The 23,562-nt window shown below is 49.7% G+C and overlaps 1 protein-coding gene across 1 annotated transcript in view; it reads left to right on the forward strand.

Moving 5' to 3' along the window:
- ATP2B3 (ATPase plasma membrane Ca2+ transporting 3) overlaps positions 1-23,562 on the forward strand; it is a 633,319-nt gene that overhangs the window by 389,616 nt on the left and 220,141 nt on the right. The window contains exons 5-6 of the mRNA XM_078664571.1: positions 9,174-9,431; positions 20,229-20,354. Coding sequence (XP_078520697.1) covers positions 9,174-9,431; positions 20,229-20,354 — 384 coding nt within the window. The remainder of the gene's footprint in view (positions 1-9,173; positions 9,432-20,228; positions 20,355-23,562) is intronic.

Genomic DNA, 23,562 nt, shown 5'->3' on the forward strand with positions numbered 1-23,562 from the left:
ACAGCTCTGTTCTCCCTTTACAATCATTGGAGCCATCAATCACACACCACAGCTCTGTTCTCCCTTTACAATCATTGGAGTCATCAATCACACACCACAGCTCTGTTCTCCCTTTACAATCATTGGAGCCATCAATCACACACCACAGCTCTGTTCTCCCTTTACAATCATTGGAGCCATCAATCACACACCATAGCTCTGTTCTCCCTTTACAATAATTGGAGCCACCAATCACACACCACAGCACTGTTCTCCCTTTACAATCATTGGAGTCATCAATCACACACCACAGCTCTGTTCTCCCTTTAATATCATTGGAGTCATCAATCACACACCACAGCACTGTTCTCCCTTTACAATCATTGGAGCCATCAATCACACACCACAGCTCTGTTCTCCCTTTACAATCATTGGAGCCACCAATCACACACCACAGCACTGTTCTCCCTTTACAATCATTGGAGTCATCAATCACACACCACAGCTCTGTTCTCCCTTTACAATCATTGGAGTCATCAATCGCACACCACAGCTCTGTTCTCCCTTTACAATCATTGGAGCCATCAATCGCACACCACAGCTCTGTTCTCCCTTTACAATCATTGGAGTCATCAATCGCACACCACAGCTCTGTTCTCCCTTTACAATCATTGGAGCCATCAATCACACACCACAGCTCTGTTCTCCCTTTACAATCATTGGAGCCACCAATCACACACCACAGCTCTGTTCTCCCTTTACAATCATTGGAGCCATCAATCACACACCACAGCTCTGTTCTCCCTTTACAATCATTGTAGTCATCAATCACACACCACAGCTCTGTTCTCCCTTTACAATCATTGGAGTCATCAATCACACACCACTGCTCTGTTCTCCCTTTACAATCATTGGAGTCATCAATCACACACCACAGCTCTGTTCTCCCATTACAATCATTGGAGCCATCAATCACACACCACAGGAGCCATCAATCACACACCACAGCTCTGTTCTCCCTTTACAATCATTGGAGCCATCAATCACACACCACAGCTCGGTTCTCCCTTTACAATCATTGGAGTCATCAATCACACACCACAGCTCTGTTCTCCCTTTACAATCATTGGAGACATCAATCACACACCACAGCTCTGTTCTCCCTTTACAATCATTGGAGTCATCAATCACACACCACAGCTCTGTTCTCCCTTTACAATCATTGGAGCCATCAATCACACACCACAGCTCTGTTCTCCCTTTACAATCATTGGAGCCATCAATCACACACCACAGCTCTGTTCTCCCTTTACAATCATTGGAGCCACCAATCACACACCACAGCACTGTTCTCCCTTTACAATCATTGGAGTCATCAATCACACACCACAGCTCTGTTCTCCCTTTACAATCATTGGAGCCATCAATCACACACCACCTCTGTTCTCCCTTTACAATCATTGGAGCCATCAATCACACACCACAGCTCTGTTCTCCCTTTACAATCATTGGAGCCATCAATCACACACCACAGCTCTGTTCTCCCTTTACAATCATTGGAGCCATCAACCACACACCACAGCTCTGTTCTCCCTTTACAATCATTGGAGCCATCAATCACACACCACAGCTCTGTTCTCCCTGTACAATCATTGGAGCCATCAATCACACACCACAGCTCTGTTCTCCCTTTACAATCATGGAGCCACCAATCACACACCACAGCACTGTTCTCCCTTTACAATCATTGGAGTCATCAATCACACACCACAGCACTGTTCTCCCTTTACAATCATTGGAGCCATCAATCACACACCACAGCTCTGTTCTCCCTTTACAATCATTGGAGTCATCAATCACACACCACAGCTCTGTTCTCCCTTTACAATCATTGGAGCCATCAATCACACACCACAGCTCTGTTCTCCCTTTACAATCATTGGAGCCATCAATTACAAATCACAGCTTGAAGCTCACTTAACAGAGAATGAAACCGTCAATTACCTACTGCAGCTCCAAGTTCACCCTAAAACACCTAGAACCATCAATTACAAATCACAGCTCCGAGCTCGTTTTTCAACCACTGGAACCATCAATCACACACTGCAGCTCCAAGCTCAGTGAATAGAGACTGAAACCATCATTTACACACCGCAGCTCCAAATTCTCTCTACAACACGTAGAACAATCAATCACAAATCACAGCTCCAAGCTCACTCTACACACCCATGGAGCAATCAACCACACACCCAGCTTCAAAGTTACTGTACAATGCTTGAAACAATCAATCACACACCACAGCTCTGAGCTCGCTTTACAATCATTGGAGCCATCAATCACACACCACAGCTCTGTTCTCCCTTTACAATCATTGGAGCCATCAATCACACACCACAGCACTGTTCTCCCTTTACAATCATTGGAGCCATCAATCACACACCACAGCTCTGTTCTCCCTTTACAATCATTGGAGTCATCAATCACACACCACAGCTCTGTTCTCCCTTTACAATCATTGGAGCCATCAATCACACACCACAGCTCTGTTCTCCCTTTACAATCATTGGAGTCATCAATCACACACCATAGCTCTGTTCTCCCTTTACAATCATTGGAGCCATCAATCACACACCACAGCTCTGTTCTCCCTTTACAATCATTGGAGTCATCAATCACACACCACAGCTCTGTTCTCCCTTTACAATCATTGGAGCCATCAATCACACACCACAGCTCTGTTCTCCCTTTACAATCATTGGAGCCATCAATCACACACCACAGCTCTGTTCTCCCTTTACAATCATTGGAGCCACCAATCACACACCACAGCACTGTTCTCCCTTTACAATCATTGGAGTCATCAATCACACACCACAGCTCTGTTCTCCCTTTACAATCATTGGAGCCACCAATCACACACCACAGCACTGTTCTCCCTTTACAATCATTGGAGTCATCAATCACACACCACAGCTCTGTTCTCCCTTTACAATCATTGGAGTCATCAATCACACACCACAGCTCTGTTCTCCCTTTACAATCATTGGAGCCACCAATCACACACCACAGCACTGTTCTCCCTTTACAATCATTGGAGTCATCAATCACACACCCCAGCTCTGTTCTCCCTTTACAATCATTGGAGCCATCAATCACACACCACAGCTCTGTTCTCCCTTTACAATCATTGGAGTCATCAATCACACACCACAGCTCTGTTCTCCCTTTACAATCATTGGAGCCATCAATCACACACCACAGCTCTGTTCTCCCTTTACAATCATTGGAGTCATCAAGCACACGCCACAGCACTGTTCTCCCTTTACAATCATTGGAGCCATCAATCACACACCACAGCTCTGTTCTCCCTTTACAATCATTGGAGCCATCAATCACACACCACAGCTCTGTTCTCCCTTTACAATCATTGGAGTCATCAATCACACACCACAGCTCTGTTCTCCCTTTACAATCATTGGAGTCATCAATCACACACCATAGCTCTGTTCTCCCTTTACAATCATTGGAGCCACCAATCACACACCACAGCACTGTTCTCCCTTTATAATCATTGGAGTCATCAATCACACACCACAGCTCTGTTCTCCCTTTACAATCATTGGAGCCATCAATCACACACCACAGCTCTGTTCTCCCTTTACAATCATTGGAGTCATCAATCACACACCACAGCTCTGTTCTCCCTTTACAATCATTGGAGCCATCAATCACACACCATAGCTCTGTTCTCCCTTTACAATCATTGGAGCCACCAATCACACACCACAGCACTGTTCTCCCTTTACAATCATTGGAGTCATCAATCACACACCACAGCTCTGTTCTCCCTTTACAATCATTGGAGCCATCAATCACACACCACAGCTCTGTTCTCCCTTTACAATCATTGGAGCCATCAATCACACACCATAGCTCTGTTCTCCCTTTACAATCATTGGAGCCACCAATCACACACCACAGCACTGTTCTCCCTTTACAATCATTGGAGTCATCAATCACACACCACAGCTCTGTTCTCCCTTTACAATCATTGGAGCCATCAATTACACACCACAGCTCAAAGCTTACTGAACAGAGAATGAAACCATCAATCACTTACTGCAGCTCCAAGTTCACTCTACAAGACCTAGAACCATCAATGACAGATCACAGCTTGAAGCTCACTCTATACCCCTGGAACAATCAATTACACACCTCAGCTTCAAGCTTCCTGTACTACCACTGGACTCATCAAGCACACAAAACAGCTCCACATTTACTCTACAGCGCGATGAAACAATCAATCATTCCACTGCGTTCGCTCACTGTACAACCAGTGAAATCATCAATCACACTCTACAGCTCCAAACTAACTCTACGGCCCTGGAAACATCATTTACACACCAGAGCTCCTATATTACTCTACAACCCCTTGAACTATCGCTCAATAGCGTTTGTAGAGCGAAGCACTGTCACCCCTAGGGGTATTTGGGCGCTGAGGGTGCCATATCTTCGTCAAACAGCCAGGTCTGGAGCTTCCTTCTGAAGTCCGTCAGCGAGGGTGCTGTTTGAGGTGGAGGGTAGGTTGTTACAGGTTTTTGGCAGCAATGTAGGAGAAGGAGCGGCCCCCGCTGCGATGGATGCGGCGGTGAATGCTAGGGCGAGTGAGGCGGAGCCTATGTGTCTTGCAGGTAGGTGGAAGTTCAGTCGATGGTTGATGTAGAGCGTTGTAGGTGTGTGTGAGGATCTTGAACTGTAAACTCTTCTGGTCGGAGAGCCAGTGGAAGTATCTGAGGTGGGGGGTGATGCGGGTCAATTTAGGTTTGTCCAGGATGAGTTTGGCTGCGATGTTATGTATGGTCTGGAGTCTTTTGAGGAGGAGGGTGGCTATTCTGGCATAGAGGGTGTTGTTGTAGTCGAGGTGGCGGATAACGAGGCCCTACGTGAAGGAGTTCCAGGTGTTGATTGGGATCCATCTGAAAATTATTTGGAGCATGCAGAGAGAACGGATGCAGGAGGAAGTGACTTCGTTGACTTGTCGCTTCATGGTCAATTGGCTGTCGAGGGTGATGCCGAGGTTGCAAGCGTGGTCTCTCGGTGTGGGTGTTAGTCTGTCGGTGTGGGTGTTGGTCTTCTAACCACCAGCTGTTGTCCCATGCAGGGTGTTTTTCCTGCAGATCAGTTCTTCCGTTTTGTCAGAGTTGAGTTTGAGGCATCAGTCTTCCATCTGTACGGTTACATTCGTCACGGCGCTGCAGAAGTTGCCTTTGGCGTCAGTGGGGTCCTCAGTGAGGAAGACGATGAGTTGAGTGTCATTGGCATAGGGAATTATGTTGAAGCTGTGGGATCTGACGACAGCTGCAAGGGGGTCATGTCGATTTTAAACAGGGTGGTGCTGAGGGATGATCCTTGGGGTACGCCATATGTGATGTCTTTGGGTGCAGAGGTGAAGGGAGACAGTTGGATGCTCTGTGTGCGTCCTGAGAGGGAGGAAGTGGTCCACTTCAGGGCGTGTTGCTGTATGCCAGCGTTGTGGAGTCTGCCGATGAGGGAATGGTGGGAGATGGTGCCGAACGCAGCAGAGAGGTCGAGGAAGATCTGGGCCACGGTTTCTCTGTAGTCGAGGAGAGTTCCGATGTCATCTGTGGTGGCGATCAGCGTGGTCCCAATGCTTTAAGTGACACAGAATCCAGATTGTGAGGCTTTGAGAAGGTGGTTGAGTTCCATGTATTCAATGAGCTGTTGGTTGAGGGCTTTCTTTAGTACTTGGACAGTTAGGGGAGTAGGTCTGGGCAGTGAACGTCGCTCCGTTCGCGGAGTTTGCAGAGTTTTCTGCACACCACACTCCGGGGAATTTGTGGAATGCAGAAAACTCAGCTTTGCGATGTGTAGCAGGGTTTTTTTCCTACTCGCGATCGTGAACGGTAAGTTTGCGATCGCAAACTGTAAGCTCACCAGCGCGAGCTGCCGCTCGGGTAAAATTTTTACCCGAGCGACAGGAATACCAGCACAAACTGCAATTCGCACTGCACTCCGCCACTGGTGGAACCTTGCTGAGTTTATTTGTAACTTTGGAGAGTTCCACCTAGCAAAACTACGCAAGCTACACCCAGGCCTAGGAGCAGGGAGATCTGACAGTAATTTGTTAGGTCGCTGGTTGGTGGCCAAGGGTTTCTTTAGTAGCAGTTTGACCTCAGCATTTGTCCATCTGTCTGGAAAGGTTGCTGTGGAGATGGAGGTGTTGCGGATGCTGATAAGCTCTGTGATGATTTGGTTGGATCCAAGGTTGAATAGAGGGTGGGGGCAGGGGTCTGTGGGTGCCCCGGAGTGGATGGACGACATGGTGGTTGAGGTGGTCTGCGCAGAGAGTGGAGACCAGATGGTCAAGTACACACTCGTGATCCACCAATCACACACCCCAGCTCCAAGCCTTGCAGGTGGCATCTTCACACCCATATCCCCTCACAATCTACATATCAGCAGCTCATCAGAAGTAATTTACACGTGCTCGCAGAATTGCATCAAAGTCGCTTGATCAGCGGCAGTTCCTCCACATCCACCCCAGACGAACAGCAGCCATTGGCTCGCCACAGCAGAATGAAGTGCACGGCGAGCCCTTTGGCACACTGTGTGATTCCAGACACATAATGCTCCACAAGCACCATAACAGGGTGCAGCCAACCCCAGAGCTTCAAATGGGAAAACAGGAGGGCAGGTGCTCACTAAACCGAGGGGAAGGGCTGGGGGGCTAAGAAAGGTACAAGGGTTGGGGCTGAGAGGTGGGCACCATCATACACAGACCTGATTACCACTGATAGTCTGTTTACAAATGCATGTGACCTTCTATTACAAATTACGCATGCGCTGATTACACAAGCGCCTGGATACCCTATCGGGTGATTAGCCGTGCTTTATTAATCTTGATTAATTGATCGCCTCTTTACATGTGGCACCTGAAAAATATTTGAGTTTTCACATTATGCACAGTGACTGATATTCTGGAAAATGTAAGAAACAAGCCTGTGTAATGGTGGACCATGATTGGTTTTATTCTAGACATGGATTGGCCAATACCTGCTCCCTCCACACATTTAATATCTGTGGGGCTTTCCTTCCATCAAGCGGCGCAGCCTCTGAGGCAGCTGCAATTCCAAACACCTCAATACCAAGAAACCTATTACAGGAACTTAGGGCCAGATGTAGGAAGCCTAATTCCGGTCGGTAACAGCCGAAATTACCGAATTTCGGTTGTTAAGGACCGGAATTAGCTTTTTCATATGTAAATGTCATGTAATGTAAATGTCAAAGGTTCTTATATAGCGCCTTATCACCGCAAGGTCTCAAGTCACTTGCTTTGGAAACCCGTCCTGGCTTTTTCCCTGTGAGATAACCCGTACTGGGCATCCCCAAGGTGAAAGCCAGGCATCCCGCAGCGGGGGGGGCGTAGTGGAGATTAAGCAAGCTATTGCCCAGAGTTGCAGAGTGTGAACCGGTGATTCAAGTAGGCACTGAAGCCTTATCGAGTCCATGGACATTTGGGCTCAAGACCCTGCCGCGTCGGGAATTGAACCCTGGTCCCGGGTCTGACCTCTGCTTCTGGGTCTGCCTCCTCTAACCAGTGAGCCACACTTCTCCATATGTAGGGGCTTAAATTAAGGATTCGGTAATTTACCGAATTGGTAATTTAAGGAATCGGTAAATGACCGAATCCTGATATGTGGGGAGCACTCAAATGAGTGGTTTCCCATTTTAGGATTAGTTATTTACCACCAACTACAAGTTGGTGGTAAATTTCGAAAACCCTAAAAAATGCAAATGAATGCAAACAATAACAGTGCCATGTGGCAGACATACATGCCGTGCCACATGTGCACCCATACACAATTCAGGGGTGCAACAGGGTGTCAAAGTGACACTCTACCACCATCCAATGTTTTCCCCCTTTTACCGAATCTGTATTTACCAATTCGGTAATTCCCATTCATTCCTATGGGCCTTAAGGCCCATAGGAATGAATGGGGAATACCGAATCGGTAAATACACCGAATTTTACAGATTCGGTCAAATTTAACTATTGGATACCTGCAAAGGAATTACCGATTCTAAAATAACGAATCGGTATAATTCGGTATTTTAGAATCGGTAAATGCTGATTATCTACATCTGGCACTTTGTGAGGATGGCAGCAAGTTAGTTGACAGCCCAGAATCCACACAACTGTCAGTTGGTGGTAATTTGCGAATTCATATGCCAAATTCACGCAACTTAGGTGCTTTCTAAATCGCATTTAAGGAATCGCAATTTGCAATTCCTTAAATGTAATTACAAAATAGAGAATCAGAAATTTTGCGATTCTCTAATTTGTGATGCCCTTTCGGGATGAAACATCACAAAAGGTCTTTTCCCGTTCGCAAACGGGCCGATTCTGAGACTCGGCCCATTTGCGATTGGGAAAAGGGCTTGATACATATGCCCCTAAGTGATTTGCCCAGAATCACAGGATGTTGAGCGTCGTTGCCAAGACTCGAACCCGGTTCCCCGGCTTCGACGTCGACCGCTCTAGCCACTCTAGCCGTAAGGCCTAGATCCTCTCCCTAGTTCTTAGAATAAACTGAGAACTGACATGATATCAGTGGCGTTCCACCTCCTAGCGCCTGTGTAGGCTCCTGGAAATGGCGTAGAGCATGTGGTGTAGAAGCCTGCACATGCCATCTCTCAGAACATGACAGTGTCAACCAACAACACATATGGCTAAATGATGTCCAGCCCTCACCTGTCAATCATCAGTGAGATACAGTTAAAGGGCCCGATTCACAGAACTAACTTAAGACAAAATCCTAAACTTACTACTTTTGGTATTCACAGAAGTTAGGATTTTGTCTTAAGTTTGTCTTAAGACAGACGTAAGACAAACTTAAGACAAAATTCTAACTTCTGTGAATACCAAAAGTAGTAAGTTTAGGATTTTGTCTTAAGTTAGTTCTGTGAATCGGCCCCGACATCCATAAAAAATGTGAAATCCAGCACCGGCCAATGCGGCCACCCCACACAGACCAACAATTTGCCTTAGACTAGGGTTATTCTGAGTTTTGCATGGATACATCAAAGCAAAGAGTAGGCTCTCATCTGTAGTCACCATACACAAGATGCTGTCTTTTCCCATCAATTTACATGCCACCACTGTTTTTTTGCAGGCTGCGGGAAAGGGTCAGGCGGAGCGGAGGACGACGGCGAGGCCGAGGCTGGCTGGATCGAGGGGGCCGCCATCTTGCTCTCAGTCATCTGCGTGGTGCTGGTGACGGCCTTCAACGACTGGAGCAAGGAGAAGCAGTTTCGTGGGCTCCAGAGCCGCATCGAGCAGGAACAGCGCTTCTCCGTCATCCGCAACTCGCAGGCCTTGCAGATCCCCGTGGCGGAGCTCATCGTGGGAGACATGGCCCAAATTAAATATGGTGAGCACTGGGCAAGGTCTGTAAGACTGGCAGCATGGACGTGGAGGCGTTAGCAAAACGACAGGGTCTGTAAACCTGGTCACAGTAACCTTGAAGGGTTTTTCGGGGGATGGGGTCTGTGAACCAGGAAGCATGGACCTAGATGGGTTCCAATGGTAGTGTCAGTGACCCAGGAAGCATGGACCTAGAGGGGTTCCAATGGTATGGTGTCAGTGACCCAGGAAGCATGGACCTGGAGGGGTTCCAATGGTACGGTGTCAGTGACCCTAGTAACATGGACCTAGAGGGGTTCCAATGGTACGGTGTCAGTGACCCAGGAAGCATGGACCTAGAGGGGTTCCAATGGTAGTGTCAGTGACCCAGGAAGCATGGACCTAGAGAGGTTCCAATGGTACGGTGTCAGTGACCCAGGAAGCATGGACCTAGAGGGGTTCCAATGGTATGGTGTCAGTGACCCAGGAAGCATGGACCTAGAGGGGTTCCAATGGTATGGTGTCAGTGACCCAGGAAGCATGGACCTAGAGGGGTTCCAATGGTACGGTGTCAGTGACCCAGGAAGCATGGACCTAGAGGGGTTCCAGTGGTAGTGTCAGTGACCCAGGAAGCATGGACCTGGAAGGGTTCCAATGGTAGTGTCAGTGACCCAAGAAGCATGGACCTAGAGGGGTTCCAATGGTACGGTGTCAGTGACCCAGGAAGCATGGACCTAGAGGGGTTCCAATGGTAGTGTCAGTGACCCAGGAAGCATGGACCTAGAGAGGTTCCAATGGTACGGTGTCAGTGACCCAGGAAGCATGGACCTAGAGGGGTTCCAATGGTATGGTGTCAGTGACCCAGGAAGCATGGACCTAGAGGGGTTCCAATGGTATGGTGTCAGTGACCCAGGAAGCATGGACCTAGAGGGGTTCCAATGGTACGGTGTCAGTGACCCAGGAAGCATGGACCTAGAGGGGTTCCAGTGGTAGTGTCAGTGACCCAGGAAGCATGGACCTGGAAGGGTTCCAATGGTAGTGTCAGTGACCCAAGAAGCATGGACCTAGAGGGGTTCCAATGGTACGGTGTCAGTGACCCAGGAAGCATGGACCTAGAGGGGTTCCAATGGTACCGTGTCAGTGACCCAGGAAGCATGGACCTAGAGGGGTTCCAATGGTACGGTGTCAGTGACCCAGGAAGCATGGACCTAGAGGGGTTCCAGTGGTAGTGTCAGTGACCCAGGAAGCATGGACCTGGAAGGGTTCCAATGGTAGTGTCAGTGACCCAAGAAGCATGGACCTAGAGGGGTTCCAATGGTACGTGTCAGTGACCCAGGAAGCATGGACCTAGAGGGGTTCCAATGGTACGGTGTCAGTGACCCAGGAAGCATGGATCTAGAGGGGTTCCAATGGTACCGTGTCAGTGACCCAGGAAGCATGGATCTAGAGGGGTTCCAATGGTACGGTGTCAGTGACCCAGGAAGCATGGACCTAGAGGGGGTTTCAAGGGGACAGGATGTGTGTCACTAGCAGCATGGACTTGGAAGGATTTTCAAGGGAACTGTGTCTGTGACTCTAGCGATGTAGAGGAGTTTTGGGCAGCCAGATGTTCAGCACTCGCGGCCTAAAGTTTATTTCATTCGTCTGGTTGTCTCATACGCTGCAGTTTCTATATTTTACATTACTGGTTTATAAAATCTCTAGTTCGACTCACCACAAACATAGGTCCTGATTATGATGCAGTCGGACCGCACACGACAGGCCATCGGTGACTGTTTGACAGCCGCCAGGCCTTCGGTCCAATCGTCACATTTAATGAAGGCGGTCGGACCCTAAGTGGTCGGGGGAAGACCGCCGCCTACCAAAGAATCATCTGATCCCGACGGGGCAGCGGTTGGAATCGCAATCCTGAATGGTGGAGGAGTGCCGAGGCAGGCACCGCCGTCCGGATTACGATATCACTTTCCGACAGCCTTTTCATGTCAGAAAGACCACCATAAAAAGCTGTCCAAAACAGATTTTGGGGGCCCCAAACAAGGCCCCCGCCAATCATGGAAAGTGACCCAGGGGGCACATGTAGAGCCCCCACTCACCGCCATCCACAAGGAGGAAGGGCTCCTTTGTACTGCGGCTTGTGATGCGATCCTGTTCCTGGGCCGCAGCACAAGCCACCCCGTATAGGAGCACTCTGCGACTGCCAGTCCGGCTAGTTGCATCGTAATGCGGTGGTCTAACCGCTGCCTGCTTGCCAGGCAGGCTCCTGACCGCTGTGATAGTGGGCGGTGGTCCGACTGACTATTGCAATAAGCTCCATTGTTCTTTGTTGTTGCCAATGCCTTATTTTTTGGACAAGTCCCTCCTCTGAGAAGTTGTTGGTCATCTCATCTCTGTCAGTGGCATACTAAGGAGTTGCCCTGACCATAGAGGCTCAGATCAGAGCAGTATCTCCCGCTGCTGGCCGGGGGTCCCCTCACACCTGGGACACAGCTGGTCGGAAGAATCAGGGCAGGTGAAACCAGATGCTCAGGCCATATTCTGGGTTTCCTGAAAAGACTCCAGATATCTACCTGCTGAGAGCCAACAGAGTGATTTCTAGAAGCAGCAGCCGATGAATCCAAACACGACATGGAGTATCCCCTCGTCCTATGAATGTGGCGGGGTGATATAGGGTAGTGCTCTTCCCTTACCTCCTGACAGGAGTGAGGCTTTTGGGGGATCCCTAATCTCTGGAGTGAGTGACCTATGACATTCCCCTCTATTCCTGTAGGTTAGGCTCCCTCTTGCTGTTGAGTTCTTCAAGCTTTACTTTAATATTGGGGAGGGGGCGTGGAACACTTTTGACGAATAATCGTGAAATATGTGAAAGGTTTTCATGGCCCATAAATTATGTGTTTGTAAACATGGTTTGTACATTTTCCTCCCATGTATCTTCCTGTAAGTGCTGTTCTACCTTCTACTCTGATTACTGAGGGACGGTATTTTTAGGTCTCGCCGGAGACAGTGCATGTGCTAGACATTGTGTTTACTTACAGGGGGCTTAGTTCCTGTTCATTGCTTACTATTGGTTGGCTTCATTGTCACTCTAATTTACTTGCTCCTTGTTGGTCAGGGCGCATCGGCTTGACTTTGTCTTCTTGTTATTGCCCCTCCCTTGGAGCATGGCCCAAGTACTCCTCTATTGTTCAGCTTCCTTACACTGCTTGCATTTTAGGTGCTACTTTTTTCTTCTTGTAGAATCACTGCATAACAGTGTATGCTTTTGCTATGTCCTTTGTGTTGCTTATCCCCTTCTGACCTCCTCCTGATGTCCTCAGTGTCTGTCATGTTCCATATCCCATCCACCCAACTCCCCACTCCCACCTCCCTCCCGCATTGTGTTGCTTTCCCCATCTCCCTCCTGTTCTGTGTTACATGCTCAGCACTCCTGTGTTGTGTTATTTAGCCTGTAAATCCGCCATCCTTCCAACCCTGTGCTGCTCAGCCAATCCCTCCCACATCGTGTTGTTTGTCCTGTTCCTTCCAGCATTGTGTTGCTTGCCCCCTTCTCCCTCCTGTTTTGTGTTACATGCTCAGCATTCATGTGCTGTGTTGCTTATCCTGTCACTCCCCCCTCCGTACCACCCTGTGCTGCTTTCCCCGCCCCCCTGAATTGTGTTGCTTGCCCCGTCTCCCTCCAGTGTTGTGTTAAATGCTCAGCACTGCAGTGCTGTGTTGCTTATCCTATCACTCCCCTCCGTACCATTCTGTGTTGCTTTCCCCATCCCCCTGCATTGTGTTGCTTGCCCTGTCTCCCTCCTCTGTTGTGTTACATGCTCAACACTCCTGTGCTGTGTTGCTTATCCTGTCAATCCTCCCTCCCTCCCACCTTGTGTTGCTTGGCCCCTCCCTTCCTGTGTTGCTTGCCCCATCCTTCCCACATTGTGTTGCTTGGCACGTCCCTGCCACCCTGTGTTGCTTGCCTCGTCCCTCCCACCCTGTGTTGCTTGTCCCGTCCCTCCCATATTGTGTTGCTTGGCTTGTCCCTCCCACCCTAGTGTTGCTTGCCCCATCTCTCCCACCCTGTGTTGCTTGGCCCATCCCTCCCACCCTGTGTTGCTTGTCCCGTCCCTCTCATATTGTGTTGCTTGGCTCGTTCCTCCCACCCTGTGTTGCTTGCCCAATCTCTCCCACCCTGTGTTGCTTGCCCCATCCCTCCCACCCTCTGTTGCTTGACCCGTCCCTCCCACCCTGTGTTGCTTGGCCTGTCCCTCCCTCCCTCCCTGTGTTGCTTGCCCCGCCTCTCCCACATTGTGTTGCTTGGCACGTCCCTCCCACCCTGTGTTGCTTGCCTCGTCCCTCCCACCCTCTGCTGCTTGACCCGTCCCTCCCACCCTGCGTTGCTTGGCCTGTCCCTCCCTCCCTCCCTGTGTTGCTTGGCCCATCTCTCCCACCCTGTGTTGCTTGGCCCGTCCCTCTCATATTGTGTTGCTTGGCTCGTTCCTCCCACCCTGTGTTGCTTGCCCAATCTCTCCCACCCTGTTTTGCTTGCCCCATCCCTCCCACCCTCTGTTGCTTGACCCGTCCCTCCCACCCTGTATTGCTTGGCCTGTCCCTCCCTCCCTCCCTGTGTTGCTTGGCCCATTCCTCCCACCCTGTGTTGCTTGGCCCATCCCTCCCACCCTGTGTTGCTTGGCCCGTCCCTCTCATATTGTGTTGCTTGGCTCGTTCCTCCCACCCTGTGTTGCTTGCCCAATCTCTCCCACCCTGTGTTGCTTGCCCCATCCCTCCCACCCTCTCTTGCTTGACCCGTCCCTCCCACCCTGTATTGCTTGGCCTGTCCCTCCCTCCCTGTGTTGCTTGCCCCGCCTCTCCCACATTGTGTTGCTTGGCACGTCCCTCCCACCCTGTGTTGCTTGCCCTGCATCTCTCACCAGAAACAAAAACGCTGTGTTGCAGCCAGCGTTGGCCACCTCAGACCTCTTTTTGTCTCTAACTTTCGGGCATGCTGCTGCACAACCTGCCTAAAAGACATTACTGAAGCTAATAGGTCTTTGATAGGCGACATCTACTGGCTTTGTCAATGCTTGTCTTTTCTTGCATTACACGTTGTTGGTAACCTTGTTTGTCGTCTTTGGGTCTCCACTATACTTGAGTTCCTTACTTGCAGCTCATTCAAACTCCAATTAGTTGAAAAATACTTATTTATAAGTCAAGTTTTTCCACCAAGTGCCAGACGCCATCTTGCAGAGACAAGTTTCTGGGATAGGAGAACTGTTTGTCTGTGAAAAGTACATATTCCTTCCATTAATGTCAGAATTGGGGAGATAAATATTGCAGAATACACTATTGTCAATGCTAAGTTTACTTTTATAACTGTTTCCATGTTTATATTTTAGTTTTGTTTCTGTTTATACATTTTTTTCAGTTCTATTGTAGTTGTGTTGATATTTATATCTGGGTTTACACAGTGCTTAATTTGTAAAAGCATGAGTGCCGGTGCCCAAAGCTCTGCTTTGGACGTACTAATAAAAATCCCATGGCTTGAAGTCTTGACTCCACCTCACGCCTCTTGAATCCCCCGCCAGACACTCCCTACCCCCTTATCTCACTCTTGCAGACTCCACTCTGATGGCTTCATCAGAGTCCTCTTCCTCCGTCTAATCACTTAGGGCCATATGTACAAGGACTGGCATTAACTACCGCTAACGCTAGTTACCAGCAGTTTTCTTACCGGTGTGTACCGCTGAAAACCATTGCCTTGTTAGCAACGTATTTACAAGACGTTGCTACATGGCGATAGTTTCAGGGAGCTACAGTGAAAACTGCTGGTAACACAAGCGTGAAGCCAATAGGAATCCTGGCATTAGCGGGCAAAAACAAAAGGCCCCTTAGCGGCCAAAAAACGCACGTTAGTCAGCCCAATGTTAGTTTTTTCCCCTCTATAGGCAAAAATAGCCCATGGGTCCACCTTCAATGAAACACAGGAAATAAAACCAATGGAATGCAGAATGGAGCAGCCAGGGCCAAGTGCAGCATAGATCAACAACCCTCTCAAGCCCCCCAACAGCCAGGATGACCAACCAGAGCCCCAGGGGAAGAGGAAATTCAGGGCTACATCTATGAAAAGAGAAGCATCGGTGGGCAAAACCAGTGATGCATCACTTTTCATTACGCACCCCTTGCAACACCATGGCATCCAAAACCATGAATGCGCGGAAGGTCCCCAGGGCCCGGAAGCCTCGCTGGGCTGGAGTCTGGGACCCGGAGTGGGATGCGGAGGTGCTGTGGAGTAGCTGGGCTGTGGCGCTAGACATTGAGGTGTGGGGATGACCCTTACCTGGTGGTGAAGTCTGGCCGGTCGCATGGAGACACGTTGCTGACCTGTGTGAGAAGACCGTCTTGAGCCCCATGGAGCTGTGAATGGTAGAGGCGCTCCTGCGCACCAACGTAGGGAGGTCCGCATTGCATACTACGATCCACCACTACACCGGGGTGCACGGATGAGATTACCAAAGGTGGGAGGCGCCTTTCTGCATCACAGGCCAGATGATGTTGCACTGGAGGGATGCTGTGGAGGGTGAGGCCCCTGAGCTACGCCAAACCTGTGTAGCGGGAGTGCTGCAACTTCACGCCTAAGAGGGCCCTTTTGCACCACCTGCATCGGGAGGTTCCCCAGCGGACTTGTCCGCGACTGCTGTAACCAGGCTTGTGAAATACCACCTGGCTGAGGCTCCTGCTGGCTTAGTCACAGATTTGGAGAGAGTGCAGCTGGTTGTGCCACGGTGTCAATGTCGAGGTAAGGAGAAGGTGGGATGCATAGCGGAGGAAGCCCAGGGGTCGAGTTGCCCAGGCCTAGCACCTGAGGATGACGCACCCCCAGTGGCGGCTCATCTGCTAAGGTGGAAGAGCATAGCCCCACTGCTTTCAAGCAGTGCAAGAAGAGGAAACATAACATGATGATAACTTTCGGACAAACATATGGTATGTTTCCTTTGCAGGCGGGAGGTGGGTAGGGCTGCTCTACTCACAGAGCAGGGCTGGGGCAGAGTGGTATGCCCACTCAAGTGCGCAATTACTGTTTGGTCAGCCCTCTCAGTCCCCCCAAAGAAGTCATGCACACTTCCCTGTTCGCAATGCAGGCTGCATTACAGCCCTGCTGGAGAACATGCCCACCCCTCCAGCCCATGGCTGAACTCCTGGTCCAAGTGCTCAAGAACAATCACAATGCAGCATTGCAGCGTTGAGATTGGCTTAGGGGAGGGAGCCTGTCTGCTTGCTTCCTGTTCCTGGAATCAGACTCAGGAGAGCAGGAGCACAGAAGAGGTAGGACCCGGCCTCGGTTTTTATTAAAACATTTACAACCCCCGCTCGCACACACACACACGTGCGCGTCCCCGCCGCCTCCAGTGTCCTTTCCCGTGTTTCCCACCTCCCAGCTGTCCAGTCATCCCCCGCAGCACTTCTCAATGGCAGCTGCTTTAAGGCCATGTGCAGCGGGCGGACCACTGGTGTGCCAAAGGAATATATGCCGTTACAACGCATACCATTACATTGCAGTCCATTACTATGCATACTAATACTAAGGATATTGCAACAGTAGAGAAAGTGCTGGATAGCGGACGAGTAAAAGTTACTATTCCCACTACAGTGCGTGCAACCCAATAACTAACCCTTGCACCACAAAACATCCCCTAAAATTCATCTCTGACCCCCTAAACAAACCCTAACGTTAATCTCTGACCCCCAAAACACACCCTGAAATAAATCTCTGACCCCTGAAACCCATACCCACCCTAAAACTTAAAAATCTCCATTTCTAACCTCAAAATTCATTGTAATGGCATGCGATGTAAAGACAACTGCATTGTTAAAGTTGCGTTGTAAAGGCATTACTATTTAATGCCTGCTTTGTAATGGACATCTCCAGTGCTAAAGGCAAGCCTTAGGCAAGCCTGTTTGCGTCCATCCTCCCCTGGACCGTGCTCAGCACCAAGGACCCTTCCTCTGGGACACTACACCGCTACGACACCAGCACCCTCCTTGCCATCAACCTTGGACGTCACACCGCCTGCCATCTAGCAACACTGTGGAATTCTCTTGAACCCTGCGCCTGTCGAAACTACAAACGCACCTTCTGCCACATCAGTACAACTGTCAACCAACAGTGCACCCGGCCAGTTCATCAACGTGTGGTCCCTCCACAAACATGCAACAGAAATCTGGGACCTCCTCAATGCCACCTCTTCAGACATCTCCTTCTTCACGGAAACCTGGACCAACCTCTGCTCCGGACTGGACATCACCATCACTGACGGCTACAAGCTCACCCACACTGACCACCCCGAGCGCCCAGGAGGAGGCATTGCCATCTCCTACAAAAGAACACTTCGACTGGCCACACACTCAAATGACCCAATGGTGACCATGGAACACCTCCACTTCAAGATCCGGACCAAGCCCAACACCACCCTCCGCGGCACCCTCATCTGCAGGCCCCCTGGGCCATGGACCCACATTTACAGATACCATTGTTGACCTAATTTCACCCCAGGCTCTCCCATCCACCGACGACATCCTACTTGGAGAACTCTAGTTCCACCTGGACAACCCCAGTGACCAGAACACCACCCCCTCCTGGGGAAGCTCGTCAGAATCAGACTCAAGTAGCTAGTCATCGCAACAAGCCACATAGCCGGACACACAGTCGTGCACGTATAGCGGGAACTTCAACTACAGCCACAGCACCAGACTCTCCTGGACCGACCATCATTGTATACATCACGTCTTCATCATGCCCACCGTACCCCACCGACATCTCCCCCCCTCGCAGCAGGATGAAGGCTACCGAAGAACTTCTCATCAACTCCCTCAGCACCACCACTCCGCCAACGCTTACAGACGATAACACCACAGCGCACAACCTCTAGCGATGGATCTCCAACTACGCAGACACCCTGACACCCTTCAAGAAAAGACCTGGAAAAATCTAGCACCACTTTGCGCTGTATTTGCAAAGTGACGCATGTAGGCATATGCGTGACCTTGTGTAGCCCTGTGCCACATTATGCCTGCATCGGGTATGATGTATGCAGGGTGTGCGTTCCGACGCAACAAAGCCTCATAGGAGTGGTGCAGTGAAATCCATCAGATTTCACTTTTCACTGCGACAATTGTAGGACGCCACTGCGTCAGTACCTTACGCCTGCCTCATGGCAGACATAAGGGTGACGCAGTGACAAAGGGATGGGCTGGCCCCGTGCATTGCTCGAGTTGTGTCATCCTTGTGGCACAACTGCAGCAATGCACGACTTTAGCTCTGACAGATACATCAGGATTCCAGACGTATCTGTCATTACTTGCGACATGGAGCGCTGTCCAGTGCATACAGCGCATCCATGGTGTTGTAAGAAGGGTGTGCTGAAAAGAGTTGCAATGCTGTCTTGATGGTGCGCAGTCCTGCCCTGTAGTTTTGTCGCAGGGCAGACCAGCAACATTCCTTGAAGCGCTGTCCAGCACCAAAACCTGCTGAAATGAGGCCCCAAGTGCTTGCACCATTTGTAAGACTAGCTATTTTCTGGTCTTAACTCTTTCCACGCTATTGACGGAACGGTTCCGTCACGGCTCGCGGGTGAGCTGTGCTCATGACGGAACGGTTCCGTCACGGCCCGCTCGCCGCGCCTGCGCGGCGCGTTTCATTAAGTGGGCGGGGCCGTGACGGAACCGTTCCGTCACAAGCACAGCTCACCCGCGAGCCGTGACGGAAAGGTTCTGTCACCAGCGCAGGTGAGCCGCGCGCCCCCCGCGACCGTTAGTGCTGCGGCGGAATAGCCGCCGCAGCGAAGGTGGTAAAGAACTGTCTCTAACTGCAGTTGGAGGCAGATTTTTGGGTCTTGCTCCATACAAGGATTTTCTTGTAAATATCACAAAGTGGGGTTAGCGGCAGTTTTTGCAAGCAAACACCTCCCATGCATCTCATTTTCGTTAGCAATCGCTAACAGAAGTGGCGATCTTTATAATGCATGTTTCGACAGAAAATTGCCACTAAGTGAGGTTAGCGACAGGTTGTACATATGGCGATAAAAAAATCGCCGTCGTACCATAAAAAAAGTGCCACTACGGCGGTGTTACCTCCTTGTAAATATGCCCCTTGGTGTCTACTTCCCTCTCTGGCTCGTGGTCAACATCTGATGAAGAAAAATAAGTGGCGTTCCACAAAAAAGGAGTGCCGGTGGTCACACCAGACACCACCGGCTCAAATTAAGCACTGGGTTTCCGTCTAGGACTTGGTTTACATTTTGGTTGTGTTCAAGCCTAGGTTTGTGACCTTTAGATTTCTAATTGTGTTAGTTTTTGAGTTGACATTTTGTTTATTTTTATGTTTGTATTTATGATTATGTTTCTTTACATTTGGGTTGTATTCATACTTAGGTTTATGGTGTGTTTACTTTTCTTTTTGGATTTCTGACTGTTTATATTTACATTTTAATTGTGCTTATGTATGCATTTATGATTAAGTTAATGTTTTTGGTTATGTTTAGGTTTGATGTTTACTTTCAAATTCACATTTATGATTTTGTGTAGGTTTCTAATAGTGTGTATAATTGTGTTTATGTATACATTTTAATTGAATAGATTGTGCGTGCGTTTAGTCTGAGTTACTCTCCTAAAAGGTATGTGTAGTTGAGTTCATGTTTAGTTTCATGTCATTATCACACCAGAACCACTGCTCCTCCGGCCTTCTTGGCGCTGTAGAAATCACAATATAGTATGTGTCCCTGTCTCTGCCTGACTCTGCCTGGCTTTGCCTGACTCTGCCTGACTGTCCATCTCCCATCATGCCTTGCAGGGGACCTGCTGCCCGCGGATGGAGTTCTGATCCAGGGGAACGACCTGAAGATCGACGAGAGCTCGCTGACCGGAGAGTCTGACCACGTGCGCAAGTCTGTGGAGAAGGACCCCATGCTGCTGTCAGGTGAGTGAGAGCCAGGTGTGACGTCACGCAATGGGTGGGTCCCCATGCTGCTCTCAGTTGAGCGAGAGCCAGGTGTGACGTCACTCACTGGGTGGGCCCCCATGCTGCTGTCAGGTGAGCGAGAGTTTTATAAAGCGCTAACAAGACCCAGATGGGTATCAGAGCGCTGTACAAAGAGAAAAATGATGTTGAGGTGAAGAAATAGTATCAGTAGAGTACAATAAAGCAGCATGGGAGGAACCTGAGCGATACAAAAGGGGATGATGGACGGAGCGTTTGAGCAAATCAAACACTCACCCCCAGTCAACTGATCTGGGTTTAATCCATCACCATTCTTTAGCTCACTCAGTCACCCCAGTTCAAACATGGCCATATGCAAATCAGTCTGACCCTGTGCCTCATGGGAACAGTCCAGCCCGAACTGCCAAGCCATGCCTTCCCTGGACCGGAATCAAGCATCCTGTGACCGGTTTCGGATTCATAATCCTCATCAGCCAGGCTATCTTGAATCCAGTGGCCAAGTGAGCAAGGGACTCACGTCTGAGCATACCCTGCCACACTTAGGGCGAACAAAGCGATACAAAAGGGGATGATGGGAGGAACCTGAGGCATAAGAATAAATGTGGGTGCAAGAGGAGGAAGAGGTAGCAAGTGAGCAACATGTAGAAGCCCAACTGGATAGGACATACAGTTTCATCATCAAACTACATCCAGAAAGCAATGGCATACAGTTTAAATCCCCAAGTAAAAATGATTGTCCAGCACATATTTCAAACGCAAAGTGAAAATTATTTTCAAGCGACTTGTTTGTTAGTGATGATGGTTGCCAAGGCTTGTTGGATGAAATACCATCGAATTTATATTGGAACTTTCTTTACTAGAAGTGAAGATTGAACTGACCTCTAGTTTGCCTTTGTTTTTCATTAACAGTTTTGATGTTCATTGAAAGCTGTAATTAGGCCCCAGTACTGGAAAAGCAGGGGGTGCAGCAAGTATGAGTGAGGTGCACTGGGAGGGCCTGATTAACAGAACTAACTTAAGACAAAATCCTAAACTTACTACCATTTTGGTATTCACAGAAGGCACTTACTCATTTTGGTATTCACAGAAGGCACTTACTCATGCCTTCTGTGAATACCAAAACTCTTAAAGTTAGGATTTTTCAGAGTTTAGGAGTAGTAAAGTTAGAACTCCTAACTTTAGGACTCCTAAATGCCTTCTGTGAATACCGAAAGTCTTAAAGTTAGGATTTTTCTCAGTTTAGGAGTAGTTAAGTTAGGAGTCCTAAACTGAGAAAAATCCTAACTTTAAGACTTTCGGTATTCACAGAAGGCATTTAGGAGTCCTAAAGTTAGGAGTCCTAACTCTGTGAATACCGAAATGAGTAAGTGCCTTCTGTGAATACGAAAATGGTAGTAAGTTTAGGCTTTTGTCTTAAGTTAGTTCTGTGAATCGGCCCGGAGAGCTGTTCTTGGGTCCCAGTACTGGACCAGCAGGGGGTGCAGAGGGTACGAGTGAGGTGCACTGGGAGAGCTGTGCTTGGGTCCCAGTACTGGACCAGCAGGGGGTGCAGAGGGTACGAGTGAGGTGCACTGGAAGAGCCCTGATTCCTTCCCAGAACTGGGGCAGCACGTGGGGGCCCACAGAGCCCTTCTGGGGCCCCTTCGTGAGAGCTCAGCATCCCATTGGCCCATACGCAGTTCTACCCCCAGCATCGATCCCGGTCCGGTGTCCCCGGGGCTTTGACCCAGTTTTTCTTCTCCTCAGAGTACGGCGGCTGACACGGAACATGGATAAAAATACCCCCTCATTATTCACACGCCCACGCGCGGCACTGCCAGCTCCTCGACACTTCCTGGCTCTCAAAAACGCAGGGAGTTCACTTCTGCGTGTGTGTGTGGGGGGGGCATGGGCACGGGGGCTCCCCCGTGAACAAGGGGTCTCCCCTGAGCTCATGGAGCCTCGCGTGGGCACATAGTGACTCATTTATTCACACAGGGGGTCATAATGGCACACGTGCTCTTTTCTGAGCTGAGTTAGGGTCCCCTGGGCACACAGGGACTTCTCTCTGTACACAGGGGCTTCTCTGGGCACACACGGTTAGTGCCAACATCGGCCACACTCACAGCCCTCACGCAGCAACATGCAGGTAACATAAATAAGCAGACAAGACACCTTATTGGTGGAGAAAATAGCTGCAGGTTTATTAGCATACAAACATGCCAACATGGTGGGTTATCTTACAGACGATCCAAAGGCAAGCCGCCCCTCGCGACCTACCACCTGATGGGCCAACTTGCATCGTGGCCTTAGCCAATCGGTGCTTAGCGGTTGTGATGAGAGGATAGCCCCTCCCACTTCCGGTGAACGATTTAAACAGTCCACCCTCTTGCTCACGCCCCCCCCTACGAGGGGCAGAGCGTTCAAGCGACCCCCGGTCGTACAGGTTTCCAACCGCCCGTAGGACCGACGGGGCGCCGTCGCACCTCAGGGTCCACCGTAAAGACTTCCTGGGGGATATTAGGCCTCAGCACCCTGTGTGCTCCTGGATAGGGTACTCCCGGGTACCTTTCCGCCTCTGGATCGCCCTGTAACTCCGCCACAGCCCTGGGTGTGGCGACCGTCGCAGCCAGGGCCCCCACCAAAGCCGGCATTCCTGCGTACATCCTGCTATTTCCAGGGCCTCTCCCAGATCCAGCAAGAACAGGTCCATGCTTATACTGGACAGATGTACCCCATCGTCCTCAAAACACCCTGTGGATTTGGCGTGTAGCACCCGCGTCTAATGAAGCCAAATCCCCTCTGCTCAGTGAATTTACGCATAGCGCAGATGACCCTCCTGGGCGCAGCCTCCATTGCCTCCCCTGACCGAGCTCCATGCCACAGGAGCCCGGGGGTGATTTCAGACCAGTAAAGTTCACCTGTCCTCAACTGGTTGCTAATTTACACCTTATGGTCTTCTTCTGGGGTGCATTACTTCGCCACATTGACCAGACAATTTCACAGTTCTTTTTGATTGCTCCGTGGTGAACATATTAATGGTGTCAAAACAGGTTTGAGGGAATATGTGTATGGTGCCTGTTATTAGACACTGCACCCTTTCGTGGAGTGACAACTTACGCAGCCCACCCTGCTTGCTGAACCTTCAACGGGTCACAGATGCCCAGTCCCTGCTATCCACCTGTAACCCTTGATACTTACACCAGTA

This window comes from Lissotriton helveticus, chromosome 10 (assembly GCF_964261635.1).
Source record: "Lissotriton helveticus chromosome 10, aLisHel1.1, whole genome shotgun sequence".
Lineage (NCBI taxonomy): Eukaryota > Metazoa > Chordata > Amphibia > Caudata > Salamandridae > Lissotriton > Lissotriton helveticus.